General features: G+C 40.3%; 1 protein-coding gene across 8 annotated transcripts in view; it reads left to right on the forward strand.

The window, feature by feature from the left end:
* The window catches only part of CDH12 (cadherin 12), a 1,513,562-nt gene that overhangs the window by 1,413,497 nt on the left and 80,043 nt on the right, over window positions 1-20,022 (forward strand). For all 8 annotated transcript variants that reach the window (XM_075314868.1, XM_075314867.1, XM_075314866.1 and 5 more), the window contains one exon: window positions 12,218-12,405. In XM_075314868.1, coding sequence (XP_075170983.1) covers window positions 12,218-12,405 — 188 coding nt within the window. The remainder of the gene's footprint in view (window positions 1-12,217; window positions 12,406-20,022) is intronic.

Genomic DNA, 20,022 nt, shown 5'->3' on the forward strand with positions numbered 1-20,022 from the left:
TCTCTCTGTCTCTATCTCTCTCTCTGTCTCTTTCCCTGTCTGTCTCTTTCTGTCTCTCTCTATCAGTCTCCCCACTGACATCATATTACCTCACACATTAGCTTCTTATACTAACACTGTCCTTTGTTCCTATAGCAACCAATCACAGCTGCTATTATGATTATGATTATGATATTGCTCCTTTGCTCCTGTAGTTCCAGGCTTCATTCACTTTAATGGAGGCATGTTTTTTTGGAGAGTAACTGTAATTTTTTTCTGTCAAAACATAGTCTACGACATTCCCTGGGTCACAGGAGGCATCTGTGCAAAATTTTGTGATTGTAAATGTGACGGTGTGGATTCCTTTAGCGGACATACACACACACACACACACACACACACACACATATACACTGTTAATATTTCTTCTGATGTTTTTCTACATAGGCTCATTGCCAATGGTCAAACTCAGTAACTTGCTACCGTTGTCCAAATTCTCTTTTAAGAGGGTGTCAGACTTATTATTTTCCTGTACAGAACGTGCAAAAAAAAATCTATGTAGTGGTAACGACTTTTTGTATCCAGCACTGCAGCATTGAATACCTTAAGCAGATGTTCTGAGGAGAAATCAAAAGACACAAGTGATTCATTTAAAGGGATTGTCCATTAATAAATAACCATTTTCTTGATTACACAGCTGTGTAGCACAGAAAAAATAAAATAGTAGTAATAATAATCTAAAAAACAGTTTACCTTGATTAGCACTCCTAATCTGCACATTGTATCTTGTGACTGCTGATCAGCTGAAGATTTCATTATTCTGTTAGAGCATACTAGTAAGGGATGACAGACCAATGAAGGCTGCAGCCAACTAGGGGTCATGTAATGATCATGTGATATTGTGACATGACCACCGGGAGACATAGCACAGAAATAGGGAGCATGGTGCTGGTCCGAAAGGGAAGTGTTCTATTTTGGGGAATCATGCACAGCTGAGGTGTTATGGTAGAACTATCACTTTAAATAACTTTCTTGTTTTCTATGATCAATATGAGTAATGCAGTCTTGTAAAGACCCCTTTAATGGCCATTTTCACTTACAGAGAATTCTGTTTAGTATTTTTCATCATTTTCTTAACCAAAACTTTGCATAATAATTACGGTAAAAAAAGTATACCAAAGAGATGTGCACCTTTTCAATGTTTTGGGCCCATTCCTAATTATGGCACACAAGTATTAATTAAAAATCATGATTAAAACGCCGTGTGATAGCAGCTAATATTCTGGGTAGATAAGCAAAGTACATAAAATGTTAAAGTCTATTACTGATTTTTGATATGCAAATGGCGAAAGCATCATTTGCGCTGTGAGCATGACATAAACACTATTAGAATGACCTTTTACACAAAGAAAAGTGAGATAAAACGTGGCCTTTATAGGAACTGATGACATTGTTGTGGAGCTCCCTTTAATTCTTGATGATCTACTTTCCTTCAAAATGATTAGTAACCTGAGGCTTTTTTCTTTCAACCACATTCATCTTTTTCACTTCATGCATTTCAAAGACCTGCAGACCAAAAATTTCCCCTGACAGTACCTGTGCTACTATTCAGTCAAAATTATCTCTCTTAGCATGCAGTATAATGTACAACAATATTACTTTATAAATGTAAAAACTTAATCAAAAGATTAGTAGAATCCTTAGTTCTCATTTTCCATACTTCATTTCTAATCTTTTGTGCTTTTCCTAATACATTACATTGACCAATAATCTACCAAGACCTTTAGATAAGAGCCTATAAGCCAAATTGAGCTCTTACATCAATTACAAAAAAAAAAAATTACATTATTAAAATAGACCTTTTATATAGAACCCACTCCAGAGTAACACTGGAGATATTACCCCAAAAAGCTGGTCAGATCATTGCTTTTATTTTCCAATAGCAGTTGAAAAACAAAAATGGGAATAATTGTTTCTCCGAAATAAGATCTCAATTTATATTCAGGTTTAAATACTGAGTCATATGCTGTACAGTCGAAAAGTTTGGACACACCTTCTCATTCCAAGAGTTTTCTTTATTTTCAGGACTCTGAAAATTGTAGATTCACATTGAAGGCATTAAAACTATGAATTAACAGATGTGAAATGAAATACTTAAAAAAAAGTGTGAAACAACTGAAAATATGTCTAATATTCTAGTTTCTTCAAAGTAGCCACCTTTTGCTTTGATTACTGCTTTGCACACTCTTGGCATTCTCTTGATTTCACACTTTTTTGTTAAGTATTTCATTCCACATGTGTTAATTCATAGTTTTGATGCCTTCAATGTGAATTTACAATCTTCAGAGTCATGAAAATAAAGAAAACTTTTTGAATGAGAAGGTGTGTCCAAACTTTTGGTCTGTACTGTACATAGAAACCACTTTGAATCAATTAAACAATCCTGTCTTAGATAAAGATGAGCGGACTGGTGAAAGTTCGGTTTGGCGCGTTCAGCTGGAGATTAGATAAAATTCATTTGAGACTTGGACTTGACCTGAACCCAATTAAAAGTCAATAATTGGAAGTTCGGATCTCAACTCACATGCAGCCAGCCATAAACAAAGCACTTCCAAGGGAGCGAGGTTTTTTCCATTTTTGCGGGTTGGAACCCACTTTATCTGATAAAGCTGTTATTACCTCAAGGGTGAGCCATTCAAACACTGCAAGAGCACTGAGTGTAACCAAGCACAACGATGCTTGCTTGAATGGTTTGCATACTTAAATCATTCAAACATGGTGTTTCTTTTTTCTAGTAAAGTCCGTGTTTGATACCAACATCAAATTTAACTTTTTAGATTCGCTTTTCTCCAGTCTTTGATACATGGATGTGAAGTTTTAATTTAATTCTCTCTTTCCTGTTAGACCAAAAATATTTGAAACATGTCCGTTCTCTGGCCAGTATTTTTATCACCATTTCTAAATTTACATTCTTATTCTGTGGGAACTATAACTAGACACCTTTATTAAATTATATCAAGGGTTTACAAAGTATATTATTTGTGCTAATACTTCAAAAAAACGTAATCAACTAACCAAAGGGATCAATTTACAAAATGAATATATGCCTAAGAATAAAAAGACAAATAAATAAAGATGTATTGAATAACAATATACTTAAAATAATTAAAAATATACCACAAATGAGCAACACATCAATAAGATGGATAGAAAGGTGATTTGGCTAGGGAATAAATAATATATCACAGACAAGAGAACTGATAACATTCAACACAAATATGTTATAAAATCCTTTCTGATGACTTGTATCCCAAGCTGTATCTGTTCCAGTATGAATGAATATAAAATCCTAATAATAATACCTAATAAAGATAAAGTGTTTACCCAATATATGCAGCTTAAAGAAGTAAGTGGAGTTATGTGCTCCTCCACCCCAACACATGTTTCACCCTGCTTCCAGGAGTCGTGTTATAATTATTTTAAGTATATTGTAATTCAATAAAGATTTATTTATTTCTGTTTCTCTTCTTAGTCATATATCCTTCATTTTGGATCTTTGATACCTTTGGTTAGTTATACACCTTAAACTAAGCAAATTGATTCATTTGCTTTACAGTTAAGGGGATTTCAATCATAATAATGATGAAATTGCATGGGCCTAGGGGAGTTTAGTTAAGTAAAAAAACTGTACACACTTACTAGTTTGGAGCCGTTTCTCCTGTCTCACAGCTACGTCCCCTACTTCTTGACTGCTTGTATAACTAGTGGTGGACATAATGTAATGGCTGCATCCTTTTATTGTTATTCATTGTTAACATGTTTGGAAAAACCATTGTGCATGACATCACATATACATTTTTACTGCATTATATTTTATTGGCCCTTACAATATTGACTTGCAGCTGTTACTTATTAATATATTATTGAAAAACGTAATTGAAGGATGCAGGAGTTAAAGAGTGCTTCATTATTTGCAATTTTTTAAAATCTCTTTTTCTTCTTCAATTTTGTTATTCACTGACATTTTCTTGCTCAAAACTCTTCAAAGTGGAACAAGAAGTTCATTAATTTGGCAAAAAGTCAAATAATGCTCTTTTTTCGCAACTAAAGTCCTAAATCCTTTGAAAAGTTGCACCGAATTGAAATCTTCTCCAGAGGAGCACCGGAGTGGGATGTAAAAATGTGGCATTTGCTGGAAGTCACACTTCATCAATCGTCTAAAACATCTGTCTAAGCAAAGTTGTTGAGGAAAAAAAATAACTTAACAAGTGGTAAAGAATATATAGAGAATAATGCCCAAATTATAAAGCCACTAACAAAGATCAAATCACTCCAGAAAAATGTAAAAATAGGAATGATGAATAAGGGCATTAGTACCTTGTTTCTGTCAACTGTCATTGTAGGCATAAAAGGAATTACAACATGACATTATTTGTCAGTAAGTTAAACAATGCAATTAAATTTACTACATTATGGATGCATATTTTATTTTTTTCGCCATCACCTAAGCAATGTTAATATTCAAGCTCAGTACTAGACAACTACATAATAGCTAATCACCAAAGTAATGTGTCCAGTGCTTTTGGGCCTTTATTGAAAAAAACATGGGAAGTGGATGTAATCTGGGCTGCTGAATTCCAATGATGATCCAAGACCAGGATGGATCAAATGGTTTATTGTAAATGTGTTTCAACGTCAATCTCATGCCTTTTTCAGGATAACCATATGTAAATTGATGAGTGACATGTATGCGGTTTCATAAAAATATTAAAATAAGAGCACGAAACGAAAAGGAGGAAGGAAAACAATCTTGTGATACATGTCAAAATCCAGATTCATCAAAAAGATACAGTACAAGATATAAAAAATACTAATATCACCCCCAGTGATAACTTATATAGGACCCTATTGCATATAGGGTACATTGTGAAAATATGAAATATTGCTAATATTTTTCAAATGTTTTTCTTTTTAAATGGGTTCTCCATTCTCTTTTTGTGGAAAACAACTTGCCTCCATCAAGCTCCTCGAAGTGAATGGATAGGTGTTGAGACATGTTTGGTAACAATACATGTCCCATTATTATGATCAGGAAGTAGTAGTAGTCAGATCCTCAGTCATTATAAATTTATCATACAATGATATTTAGGTGTATTACAACAACTACATCACAGTGCTAAGATGTAACAGAAACTGCAGATTATTTCTATTCCCCTAAGTCAGGACTCAGCTAGACAGAGTCATCCAGAATCCCCTGTGGCCTTGTAAACAATGATAGCTAGAATGTAAGATCTTCATTCTCATGGACTTTGGATTGACCCTGGTTTCCTGATGTTAGACATTCATTCTCATGGACTTTGGATTGGTCTTGTTTTCTTGAAGTTGGCTAACAATCAAAATAATTTTGGGAATGTACAAAATGTCACGGAGTTTATCGATTTTATATATTGATTTATCAGTTGATTGCTATGATCCATTAATAGCCCTATGTTTAATGTGACATTGTAAGGTCCACTGTCAATTATTGATTGGTAGGGTCTTTACAGGAAGAGTGAGGGATAACCGATGAGGAACGGGGGTACCCAGCTAAGTTAGGGTGTCATACCCTCCGTTGGTAGGCAGGGGTCTGGTGACACATTAGGGTCACCAGAGTGTAGATATTAACTTTTTGATAATTGTGACCACACTAGGTTGACCTCTGTCTATAATTATCATATGTTCGGCTACCCCTGGTCTACACAATCTCCCTATCATTTATATTTATTAATTTCTTTGATACTTGAGTTTGCGGGTTATTTCACCTGAGCGATATTAATAATATTTAATAAAACAAATTTTATAGGCATTTGTGTTGTTCACTTTTCTTGATGTTGGACATTCATTCTCATTGACTTTGGATTGATCATGTTTTTCTTGATGTTAGACCATCGTTCTTATGTGTTTTGGGTTGATCCTGTTTTTCTTGATGTTGGACCTTCATTCTTATGGGCTTTGGATTGACCTCATTTTTCTTTAGTTGTCAAAAATCCCTAAGGCCCCCTTCACACGTCCGTGATACACGTGCGTGTTTGGTCCGTTTCCGTATATACCGGAGACACGGCCAAACGTGCACCAATGTTAATCTATGATTGTGGTCACACGTCCGTTATTTCATTATGTCCGTGTGTGCGTGTCCGTGATCCGTATGTGTTTGCGTTTGGCACGGATGCATGTCCGTTATCTGCACGGAGCACGCACACGTGGACACAATGAAAGTCTATGGGTATGTGCACACACGTTAGTAAACACGTATGCATATACCTATAGTCCGTGTCCGTTTGGTGTTTTTATTTCTAGTGATGTCGGCTATTCTTTCTATTTCTGTGTATGTCCGTCAATCTCCCTGAGTCCGTCGGTCAGTCTCTCTGTCGGTCTCTCTGTCTGTCTGTCCCTCTCTCACAGTCTGTCGGTCAGTTTCCCCCCCTCTCTCATACTTACCGTTCCCCGATCTCCGGCGCAGCGCTGCACGGCATTCACACTGCTGCAGCGGCTTTTACTATTTTGAAAAAGCCGGCCGCCCATTAAACAATCTCGTATTCCCTGCTTTCCCCGCCCACCGGCGCCTATGATTGGTTACAGTGAGACACGCCCCCACGCTGAGTGACAGGTGTCACACTGCACCCAATCACAGCAGCCGGTGGGCGTGTCTATACTGTGCAGTAAAATAAATAAATAAATAATTAAAAAAAAATGGCGTGCGGTCCCCCCCAATTTTAATGCCAGCCAGATAAAGCCATACGGCTGAAGGCTGGTATTCTCAGGATGGGGAGCTCCACGTTATGGGGAGCCCCCCACCCTAACAATATCAGTCAGCAGCCGCCCAGAATTGCCGCATACATTATATGCGACAGTTCTGGGACAGTACCCGGCTCTTCCCGATTTGCCCTGGTGCCGTTGGCAAATCGGGGTAATAAGGAGTTATTGGCAGCCCATAGCTGCCAATAAGTCCTAGATTAATCATGTCAGGCGTCTATGAGACACCCTCCATGATTAATCTGTAAGTTACAGTAAATAAACACACACACACCAGAAAAAATCCTTTATTAGAAATAAAAACACACACACATTCCCTGGTTCACCACTTTAATCATCCCCGAAAAAGCCCTCCATGTCCGGCGTCCTCCAGGATGCTCCAGCGTCGCATCCAGCGCTGCTGCATGGAGGTGACAGGAGCTGCAGAAGACACCACCGCTCCGGTCACCTCCACGCAGCTAATGAAGACAGCCGCGCGATCAGCTGAGCTGTCACAGAGGTTACCCGCTGTCACTGGATCCAGTGACAGCGGGTAACCTCTGTGACAGCTCAGCTGATCGCGCGGCTGTCTTCATTAGCTGCGTGGAGGTGACCGGAGCGGTGGTGTCTTCTGCAGCTCCGGTCACCTCCATGCAGCTGCGGTGGATGCGACGCTGGAGCATCCTGGAGGACGCCGGACATGGAGGGCTTTTTCGGGGATGATTAAAGTGGTGAACCAGGGAATGTGTGTGTGTTTTTATTTCTAATAAAGGATTTTTTCTGGTGTGTGTGTGTTTATTTACTGTAACTTACAGATTAATCATGGAGGGTGTCTCATAGACGCCTGACATGATTAATCTAGGACTTATTGGCAGCTATGGGCTGCCAATAACTCCTTATTACCCCGATTTGCCAACGGCACCAGGGCAAATCGGGAAGAGCCGGGTACTGTCCCAGAACTGTCGCATATAATGTATGCGGCAATTCTGGGCGGCTGCTGACTGATATTGTTAGGGTGGGGGGCTCCCCATAACGTGGAGCTCCCCATCCTGAGAATACCAGCCTTCAGCCGTATGGCTTTATCTGGCTGGCATTAAAATTGGGGGGGACCGCACGCCGTTTTTTTTTAATTATTTATTTATTTATTTTACTGCACAGTATAGACACGCCCACCGGCTGCTGTGATTGGGTGCAGTGTGACACCTGTCACTCAGCGTGGGGGCGTGTCTCACTGTAACCAATCATAGGCGCCGGTGGGCGGGGAAAGCAGGGAATAGGAGATTGTTTAATGAGCGGCCGGCTTTTTCAAAATAGTAAAAGCCGCCGCAGCAGTGTGAATGCCGTGCAGAGCCGGTGATCGGGGATCGGTGAGTATGAGAGAGGGGGGGACACTTCAGTCACTCGGGGGATTAGCGGTCACCGGTGAATCCTTCACAGGTGACCGCTAATCAGTACTCGACACAGACAGAGCCGCGGTATGAGGATGAAGTCGGGTGAAGTTCACCCGAGTTCATTCTCATCGCGCAACTCTGTCTGCTGTCAGCCGACATTTATAAACGACATTGTGCATCACACACACGGACATTACACACGGACATTACACGTACACATACACGTTAATTCCACACGCACACACGGACGTTCTGCACACAAACACGGCTAGCATACGCAATTCACACAGGTGCCACACGGACCATAAAAACGGACACAAAAATGGGACACGGACCCGAAAAACGGCCCGTAACACACGTGCGTGTTTTTCACGGACGTGTGAAGGGGGCCTAAGACTGTTTACTTTGCTTCATTGCAATATAAGTAGTAATTTTCATATAAATTATATCAATTTATTAAGCTAAATAACTATGTACTACTAGCTATAATATTTATAGCCCTCATTAAAATATATTTAAACTCCCTCTAGTTCAGTGTTTTCCTTGGTTATTGATAGACCAGACCCAATTTCCATAGCATACCACTTAGAAATGAAATGTCAGCAATGCATTTATAACCAAGGTCACAATATATGATGTATGAGCATGTAAGATGCTCAAGGTTAACACATACAAGGTGGGTTGCCTGCCTTGAATATATCAAAAGCTGACACTGTTTGCATGAAGAATATACAAAGCAGGTCGATAAACCATGATAGAAATCAGAATACAGTATGTATACAGTATAATAAAGGTGACTATGCTAGAACTAGAGAACACTTTTCAACATGATTTATGTTTTGATACATAGCATATTTATGCAGGCATGGAGGATAAAACCATCGATTATATATGAGAAATGTAGCGTTCTTTCTTTCTGCGTCATTGTTCATCCCATTTTCAACATTACTGCATGTTTTAATAGGTTATTGACATGGATTTATTTACAGTACCATTGTAGAATCTCCTACTGAGAATGAAGGAGTATTAGCTGCACTGTGTCCATGGAATAACAGATAAATACAATATCTGAATATATGTGAATCATTGTGTTGTTATAGGTTTCTAATAAATTCCCTACAAGACATCAGAAAATTTCTTTACCGAAGCCTAGAATGGAAATGAGATGGAAAAGAGCACTGCATCCACATATTGTACTTATCAGTGGAGGTTTCCGCATCTGGATTCCACAATGCAATTGTCCAACCTGTCTATAAGACAAGATTGACTATGTTGCACTAAAAAAACATACATTTTACTTATGCATAGTGGTCAGTAAAGGTAAACATTGATTCCTATACAATAATATACTGCTAGAAATAGACCCAGAAAAAAGCAATTCAAGTTGTGTGATTCAGATCATAGTTTACTTGCAATATGATTTATGATGGTTTTCAAAATGATAGTGTTTGGGAATATCCAATTGTTAAATGCAAATGATGTTGGAGTATGTGTTCAGGACTTGCACCTCAGTCACAATTTTGTCGCATTTGTCAAGGTAGGGAACAGCAGAGATGAACACATCTACGGTTTATATTATGTCATCAGAAGGTTATTCCTACATATGGTTCATGTTTTGCCATATTGAATGTATAATACAATAGATGTAAAAAATGTATGCATGCTCTGTATATATGAACTGCAGTATTTCAAGAAACAAAGCAGCTGTAACATTGCTCTGCAAGGATTATTTGGAGGTTGGTTCTATACTTGATACCAGGGTTTATAAATCCTTTAAGAATTGGGCAATGACTCATGCTTGCAAGTTTATTTTTTCCTTGCCCTTTTCCAAAAGCCTTATTTTTTGTCAATAAAGACATATAATAAGAGGATTTTTTTGCGGGACGAGTTTTAATTTTTATTAACACCATCAATTTTACTATGCAATGTATAGAAAATAGAAAAAAGTTCCAAAAAAAGTTGAAATTGGAGCAGAAAAAAATCCCTCAATACTGCAATTCTTTTGGGGTTTACTTATATGGTGTTCATTGGGAGGTATAAATAATCTGGTGGTATGATTCTCCTGGTTAGGAAGATTACGGCAATACCAAAGTTGCAATATTTATATTTTAAGTGGGGAAAAAACATTTGGAAATTTGTAAAAAATAGTATGCATGTATCTAATTTGTCTGAAAAAGGCATACGCTGTTCTTTATAGAAACAGCATAATGGTAAGCATGCTGGTCTTTAGTAAACCTCCAGCTGCAATGGTATCCTCTCTACACCCCTCAATCATATAGATGTCTCACACCTTGTAAATGCTCCTGTCAGAGATTGACAGCAGCATTTAACAGGCAAATAGAAGCAGGATGACCTAATACAAAGCATGGCTATTAGTGGCAGATGATTGCTGAATAACACAGCCATCACCAGCTGTGAGTGGTGCGGGCTCACCTCCTGAGCAAGTCTCATATATCCACTTTCAACATGCAGCATATATGTAGGTACTCTTTGTTAATGGATTACTGAAAAGCCTAGATCTAAATTATTGTAGAGACACATACATCTATAGTATACACGGCCTAGTATAATAAATATATTTTACAGTAAGTTAATATATATCTTATTGTTCCTTTTGTTAACTATTTATTATTTTTTTTACTTCTGGAAATGTAGGTTAACAGCAGCAGATGACCTAAGTACAAACCATGGCTCTTAGTGGCAGATAATTGCTGAATAACACTGCCATCATCTGCTGCGAGTGGTGCGGGCTCACCTTCTGAGCAAGTCTCATATACCCACTCTCAACAAGCACTATGCTTCGTTAATGGATTACTGAAAAGCCTGGATCTAAATTATTGTAGCGACACATACATTTATAGTATACGCGGCCTAGCATGATAAATATTTTTTACACTAAGCTAATATATACCTGATGGTATCTTTAGATATTTATTGATTTTGTACTTCTGGAAACTGTATACTTTAACAAAGTAACCAGTGAAAGTTTGGTCTAAGGCTAGTTTCACACATTCGGCTTTTCGCTGGTTTGCCAGATTCAGCGCACGCCAGTGCAGTGTATACAGTACAATGGCAGCGCGACAAGGGCTAGTCACATGCTGTCATGTGACCGGAGCATGTTACCCGGAAGTTGCGGCACTACCATTGTATGGTATACACTGTACTGGCATGCGCCGAATCCGGCAAACCAGCGAAAAGTCGGATGTTGTGTGAAACCAGCCTAAAAAGTGAGAAAAAAAGTAACAAGCCTATTGTTCTCCTAAACATACTACAGTATTTTCCCAGGAAATTATCAATACCCAGTGGATACCTTTGTAATCAATGAGAACCATCAAGCATCACTGTTTTTCATCATGTAAAAGATTTTTGCAGAAATTTTTGTTAAAAGAGAAAAACTAAAAACAAGGACAGATGTGAACATGCCTAATTTATTTCTAGATATCAGCCTATTTCTATTATAGAGAAATCTGTGAAATTTCCATAACAGAAAATGTTTATGGCTGAATTCCTTCCCATATAATGCAGTATATTTTATGCAACAAACAAATTGGTCTCATGTTAAACTCCCTATTAATTTCCAATTAAGCCAGCAAATGCAAATTAAGGTTAATTGGTCATAGATGAAATGCTTTGGTTGACCAGTCAGCAATGTTATTTTTCCTTATGGGATAAATAGAGATGAGTGTTCCTTTGATCCTCTAGGCAATGCTAGAGGTGACCTTTCATTATTTTATGATTTGATGTTTTTGTAAGCTCAAAGCCTCAAAATGCGGTTTTGGTGTATTTGTTTTTTATCAAATATGAAAGGGTCATCTCTACTTATTGAGTACAACATTTTAGACTGTCAACTCTAACCCTATAAGTTGTGTTGTTCTTGTGTCACATGATCAAATGACCATTTATACAAGACAACTATTCACCTGGAAGAGGGAGCTATGTGATCTGCATAATTTGTATTAGCACTAGAAACTATGCTATAGCTCTCAGCAATTTGGAAAATGAAAATGTGTTCTTATAAATTTGAGAAATGCAATATTTCAAGGATGTTTAATTATTTTTTGTTGTGTCTTCACCAGGTATATTTCATTTAAAGGTACCAGAAAGTTCACCAGTTGGTTTAGCAATTGGCAGGATACGGGCAGTGGACCCGGACTTTGGAAAAAATGCAGAAATTGAGTACAATATTGTTCCTGGAGATGGTGGCAATCTGTTTGATATCGTAACAGATAATGAAACACAGGAAGGAATTTTAATGCTGAAGAAGGTAAACATCAGACAAACATATATTGGAAATTGTTGCATAGTTACATGACAGTTCAATATACTAATGTGCATGACAATTAAACACTCCAGTACAACTCTTAAAGTTAAAGGGGTTGTGCACTATTTGGACAACCCCTTTTTATTCACCTTGTTCATCCCCATAAAAATAAATAAGCCTATGTTCACCTTTGGTGCAGTCATGGTTCTAGTAATGTCTGAAGCACTGTTCCTGGGGCCCATATGACATTGTTATATGACATTCAAGCCCTGCGACCAATCAGCTTCCCATGTCTGTCTTTCTGCCTTTGGACGTTTGAGCAGAAGTAAACCTTTAACTCACATCCTATTCAAATGTCTGAAGGCAGGGAGAAGAAAGCCAACCCTGATTGGTCGCAGAGCTCGTGTGTCATAACAATTTCACGTGGGCCATGAGGAAAGTGGCTTCAGACATTGCTGGAACCGCAGCCGCACCGGAAGTGAGTAAAGGATTATCTATTTTTATGGGGGCTAACAAGGGAAATAATGGGCTGTCAAAGTAGTGGACAACCCCCTTATAAATTTCTGTTGCTGCTGTTCAATTTTTAGACAATGCTCACCTTGGCAGCTTACTGTATTGCTCTATTGCAATATTCCCCAACTCCAGTTCTCAAGAGCTACCAACAGTGCATGTTTTTAAGATTTTCTTAGCATTACAAAGGTCCTGGAATTATCAGCTGTGCAGGTGAATAAATGGTCACGTGTGCTATGCTAAGGAAATCCTGAAAACATGCACTGTTGGTGACTCTTGAGGACTGAAGTTGGAGAACACTGCTCTAATGGATCTAGATCAAAATAAAGCATAACAAACATTTTAATTCTTATTTAATAAATCAATAGTACACATGAAAATGTAATATATCTTATCAAATAAATTTGCTTCTTTTATTGACAGAATTGATCAGTTATTATTAAAATTCTCAATTCTGAGTTAAAATCTGTGTTCAGTTAAGACTTTCCCATTACTGAGATAGGAGATTGCAGTTATTACTGATGAGATTCTATGTAGATAGAAGATAGAGGGGGCGGAGCTCTGCCTCTAGCTCCTCCCTCTGCCTCTAGCTCCTCCCTCCTCCCAAAGTCATAGACTATCAGCAATTACTGCGATCTCCCATCTCAGTTATGGGAAAGTCTCCACTAAATACAGATTTTACCTCAAATTGAGAATTTTGGTAATGACTGATTAATTCTGGCAAAGAAAAAAAAAAATATTTCTCTGATAAGATATAATACAAAGTTACTTATTTTCATTTGTACTATTGATTCATGAAATAAAAAATAAAACAACGGTTATACTTTAAGCAAAGTTTAAAATAGTAATATTTAGAAACAAAAGATTTCCCTTTTTTCTCCACAGCACCTACTTAGTTTTATGTAATTTTGCGCTTATAGAAAATAAGTGTCTGTAGTGTAATCTTGCAGATATGAGATATTAAAGAGAACCTGTCATGTCTACATAATCTGTTAATCTGCAGATATAAGGCTATTTTGCAGGTTATTAGCATTACAAGCTGTTGTGAGAGTCTATAGGCATCAATCACAGCATTGTGAATGTAGGCTGTAAACATGCCCCATGCTCTGCAAAGATTCACTGCAGAACCGGATGTCAATCAAAATTCAAAGGCATGTTTACAGCATCCTAACGCAATTCATACCGCTATAACTGAAAGCCAGCGGCTCCATAGAAGAATAACGTTCACTTTCTCATGGTAGCCATGCCTTCATTGTGAACAGCCAAAAAGCATCTTAACACTATTGACCAGCAGATTAGCCTAATATCTGCAGATTGAAATCATTTGAGGGCTTTACAGGTTCCCTTTAAACATACACACAGATTGTGTATAACTTGCAAGCTTATAGAAACACAAGATTGTTTGGTAGATGCAGACTGTTCAACAAAGTAAGTAGTAAATGTGTCTGTATAGACTCTGTTGGCCAATTTACTTCAATTTTTATATTTAATGCAACCAAACTGGCTAACCTGTATATAATCTTTACCCTAGGTCATAGAACAGTATAAAAAATCAGTTCCAGTTTCATCCAGAAAGTGGGACAACTATTTTTTACACTTGTCATCCATGTGTTGTCTGTTTTTAACAGTAGCAAATTTTAATAATTTAAAGGACCATTTAAAGTTTATGATGTTACAGAATTACAGTGTATCTGTCACAGGGCATGTACTGATGGAACAGGGGACCCTAGGCTAGCTCTCAGACTCGAGACCCTACGCTGTCCCTTATCTCGAAGGTAGGCTCGATGGTAGCCAGGTTCAAGTCACCAGCATGACCCTGACTCCTGTCCCAGCCCTGATCTTACTCCCCCCACCCTGGCAGCGGGCCGGGAACCTAGTAGCAAATACCCCACAGAAACAACATGGAAAGGGGGAACAAAAACTTGCACACACTGCACTCAAACACAAAGGAGGGACAGTATGTGTATAAGGGAATAAAGCAAAGAGTAGGAAATAAAAATACAACTGGGGAGGTTTCACACCATGCAGAAAAGCAACTGTAAATCACTGTGAAACTGGATAACCACAAATACCCGAATTGCTGAAGCTATATCCGGCAACCAGCAACAGGATTTAAAACCTTATAAAGGGTGAAGGCAGCTGTGAAGGGTCATTAGTAGAGCTGATCGAACTGGCCAAAAACTGGGACTGGCGGATCCCCGGCAGATTAACCCCATAGCGACGGCCTAACGTCTCAAGACGTCGAAAAACAGGGTACTTATTCTGTTCCGACGTCTTGAGACGTCAGGCCGGAAAAAGCTTGTAGCACCCCCCAGTGACGAAAAATCTCTGGGGTTTCAGCTACCGGAGGTAGCTGAGACCCCCAAGATTATGAATCGGGGTGGTTTTTTTGGACCCCGATAATGTGATCGCCGGTATACACCGTATACCGCCGTTCACATTAAAAAAAAAAATGGCAAATAATACTGATTTCTTTCTCATCTGACATGATCAAACATGTCAGATGATAAAGAAATATAAGCCCCTAGTGCCCCCAAAGCCCCCGGTACTGGAGAAATCAACCCCCACCACCCCAACCCCCACCGGACATCCAAAATGGCGCCGACGCGCGGCGAAAACTGCCACCGCCGCCGGCTCTGCATTCATTTCCCTCCGATCTGAAATGATCAAACATTTCAGATCGGAGGGAAATGTCCTCCCCCTGATCCCTCCTCCGGTACACCGGAGCCCCCTCCGGTTCTCCAGAGCTTGCAAGATGGCGCCGACGCGCGCTGAAAACTGCTGCTGCCGCTGCCAGTGCATTCATTTCCCTCTGATCTGAAATGATGAAACATTTCAGATCGGAGGGAAATGTCCTACCCCTGACCCCTCCTCCGGTCCACCGGAGCCCCCTCCGGTTCTCTAGAGCGCTCCCCCTCCCCCCCCCCTCCGGAGCATGAAAGATTGCGGCGCACATCGCGCGGCCGCATTCATCCTGCTCTTTCTGCCGCATGTGACACGTCACATGCGGCAGAAAGTTGTCCCCAGGTCCCGCCGTCACCCCCCCAGCCCCCGGTTTTACGTTACCTGGCTGCTGGTGCTCCGTCCCCGCGATCACGCCGCCTCCTTCTTGAAAGCTGGCGGCGCATGCGCAGACAGCGGCTGTCAGCTGGATCCCTGCAAGCAGGTACGCTGACGTCGCTGCTGCACAGGCTGCTGCACTGTGGACCGGGGGAGGGTGAGTGCAGTGATCTGCAGCCACACTCCTCACATGGAGAGGCTGCTGTTCCAGAAAATGGGGGGTACGTTCTGTGAGCGTGCCCCTCATATTCTGGAATGAGGTTACTGCAGGTCACTCTGCCCTAAGTTTGACCGGGGCAGTGTGAGTGCAGTATTCTCAAATTACTGCACCCACACTGCTCATGGAGAGCTTGCGCTTCCAGAAAATGGGGGATACGTTCCCTGAACGTGCCCCCCATATTCTAGAAGGTCCAGAGTCGCCGACGGACCTCCAAAATGGATTACAGCGACCGAAATGTATTTATTTTCAATAAATTGGTGAAAGAGGAATGTTTCGGGGAGTTTTTTTTTCAAATAAATTTTTTTTTTGTCTTTATTTTTTTCTATTACTTGACTGGGTTAGTGATGTCGGGTATCTGTTTAGATGCCGTGACATCACTAACCCCAGGGCTTGATGCCAGGTGACATTACAGCTGGTATCAACCCCGTATATTACCCCATTTGCCACCCCACCAGGGCGCGGGATGAGCTGGAGCGAAGCGCCAGGATTGGCGCATCTAATGGATGCACCACTTCTGGGGCGGCTGCGGCCTGCTATTTTTAGGCTGGGAAGAGTCCAATAACCATGGCTCTTCCCACCCTCAGAATACCAGACCCCAGCTGTCCGCTTTACCTTGGCTGGTGATCTAATTTGGGGGGGACCCCACGTTTTTGTTTTTTTGTTTTTTTTTAAAAAAAAACGCCTGGGGAGCCCTCCAAATTGATCACCAGCTAAGGTGAAGCTGTCAGCTGTGGTTTGCAGGCTACAGCTGTCTGCTTTACCCTAGCTGGCTATCAAAAATAGGGGGGACCCCACGTCGTTTATTTTAATTATTAATTTTTTGGAGGGCTAAATGCAAGGCCACATGAAAGGCACTAAAGGGCGCCAGCTTAGAATATGCAGGGGGGTGGGACGTTATAGATGTTTGACATCTATCCATTCATCCATTGTAGCATTTTAGGCTATGTGCCCACAATCAGGGTTTGCAGCGTTTTGGGCGCAGAGTGTTTTCCCTGCATCCATAGCGCTGCATTGTGCAGTAGAAGCACAGTGGAAGGATTTTTAGAAATCTCATGCCCACTGGGCTTCTTTTCTCCGCAGCATAAACCGACCTGTGGCGCAGCTTCCTGAGCCTCAGCATGTCAATTTATACTGCGGAGATAAGAGTGTTCTCTGCAGGTAGCATAGAGCTCCACAGCAGCCTGAACCCAAATCGTGGGCATGGGCAGCTGCGTTCTCCCGTGGACAACACTCACATCTTTGCAGGAAGGTTGACACTCTGTACTAGACGCCGTGTCGCTGGATCATGGCCACATAGCCTAAAAGTGAGAAATTTGTTGCTACAGCAACATTTTTGTGAAGTACCTGTGGATTCAAAATGCTTACTATACTCCTGAAAAAAAAACAGTTTCCAAAATGGGGTCACTTGTGGGGGGTTTCTGCTGTATAGGTACCCAAGGGGCCCTGCTAATGTGACATGGTGCATGCAATTTATTTCAACTTTTCCAGAATTCAAATGGTGCTCCTTCCATTCCAAGCCCTCCCATTTATCCAAACAGAGGTTTTTGGCTACATGTGGGGTATCCCTGTGCTCATACGACATTGGATAACAAGCTGTGGGGTCCACGGTTTGTTGTTGCCTCTTGAAAAAGTAACAAATATGATGCTAAAGCAACATTTTTGTGAAAAAAATGAAAATTTTCAATATGGCAACCTAAGCTTATCAAATTCTGTGAAGTACTCTTGGATTCAAACTGCTCACTATACACCTAGATAAAAGCCTTGAGGGGTCTAGTTTCCAAAATGGTATCACTTGTGAGGGGTTTCTTCTGTTTAGGTACCTTAGCGGACCTGTAAATGCAACATGGTGCCCGCAATCTATTTCAGCCAAATTTGCTTTTCAAAATTCAAATATTGCTCCTTCTGTTCCGAGCACTCCCATTTGTCCAAACAGAGGTTTCTGACCACATGTTGGGTATCGGCGCGCTCATAAGAAAGTGGGGAACAAGTTTTGGGGTCCATTTTGTTGTTTTATTTCCTCTAAAAGTGAATAAATTTGGGTTAGAGCAACATTTTTAGGTAAAATTTAATTTTTGCTTTTTTTCATTCCACACTGCTTTTGTTCATGTGAAGCACCTGAATGGTTAACACACTTCTTGAATGTGGTTTTGAGTACTTTGGGGGGTGCAGTTTTTAGAATAGTGTCACTTTTGGGTATTTTCTATCATCTAGGCCTCTCAAAGTCACTTCAAATGTGATGTGGTCCCTAAAAAAATGGTTTTGTAAATTTTGATGTAAAAATGAGAAATCGCTGATAAACTTTGAACCCCTCTAACTTCCTAACAAAATAAAATTTTGTTTCCAAAATTGTGCTGATGTAAAGTAGACATGTGGGAAATGTTATTTATTAACTATTTTGTGTCACAGAAATAGTTTAACGGTATAAAAATTCAAAAGTTGAAAATTGCTAAATTTTCAAATTTTTTGCCAAAATTCAATTTTTTTCATGAATAAACGCAAAAAATATTGTCCTAAATTTGGTACTAACATGAAGTCCAATATGTGACGAAAAAACAATCTCAAAATTACCAGGACCCGTTGAAGCGTTCCAGAATTATAACCTCATGAATTGACACTGGTCAGAATTGCAAAATTTGCTCTGGTCATTAAGGTGAAAATTAGCTCCATCACTAAGGGGTTAAAAAAAAAGTCAGATCCCCTCTTGAATCCAGTGCCCATATAAGTCTAAGATTAAAAATGTTGGTGGAAGGGATAGGGTGGTGGGAGCGCGTGCGATATACTCACCCAGGCGGTGTCATGGCGGCAAACTCCTTCCGGGTCACACTTTTCCCTTCCAGAGCCGACAATTCAATATTCATTGTTTTGCTCGGCCACCGACACGTGTAATTGGTTGCAGTTAGATGCGCCCCCCCTGAGTGGCAGCATGTCAGCTGATTGCAAGCAATCACAGGTGGCAGGACTGCTGGTTGGCAGGGAAAGCAGTGCAAGTGTCTGCGGGTTAGTATGGTGAGCCTGCATCTAGACAAATACATGCACGCTCCTGTCAGAAGTGTGCGCGGCTGTATCGATGATGCGCTGTCAGACTCATGCGAGTCTGGCATGACATCACCCGACACAGCCTGCCGCTCTCTGAACATGAGCGTGCATGTATGTAGAAACACATGCACGGTCCTGTGCCGGTAATGCGATTTCAGACTCGAGGGAATCCCTCGCAACTGTGACTAAGAGAATTCACATGCGGCTTTTTTTTATTTAAATAAATAATTAAAAAAAAAAACGACATGCGGCCCCCCTAATTTTTATCCCCAGCCATGGTAAAGCTGGCTTGGGTCTGATATTCTCAGCCCGCAGCTGCCCGGTATTATTGCATCTGTTAGCTGTGACAATCCCGGTGCTATACTAACTCTTCCCGAATTGCCCTGGTGCGGTGGCAATCGGGGTAATAGCAGTGGTAAATAACAGCGCACAGCTGCTACTAAGCCCTAGGTTAATGATGGCACAGACGTTTATGAGATACCTCCATCATTAACCTGTACATGAAAGTAAATAAGAATAAACACAGAGAAAAATCCTTTATTTGGAATGAAATACAAAAATGCAGCCTCCTTCACCACTTTATTAACCCCCAACACCCTGCAGGTCCGGCATAATCCACACGAGGTCCCACGACGACACATCCAGCTCTGCTACATCTGAATATCGCAGAGAGAGGCAATAGAGCACGACCGCCTGCTGTGAACTCCAGAGCATGAATGAGCTGTGCAATGATACGTGATGTCACTCAGGTCATTTGCGGTCACACCTGGAGGTTCCCACGGTCCTTCACCTGT

The sequence above is a fragment of the Anomaloglossus baeobatrachus genome, chromosome 6, assembly GCF_048569485.1.
Source record: "Anomaloglossus baeobatrachus isolate aAnoBae1 chromosome 6, aAnoBae1.hap1, whole genome shotgun sequence".
In the NCBI taxonomy this organism is placed as follows: Eukaryota; Metazoa; Chordata; class Amphibia; order Anura; family Aromobatidae; genus Anomaloglossus; species Anomaloglossus baeobatrachus.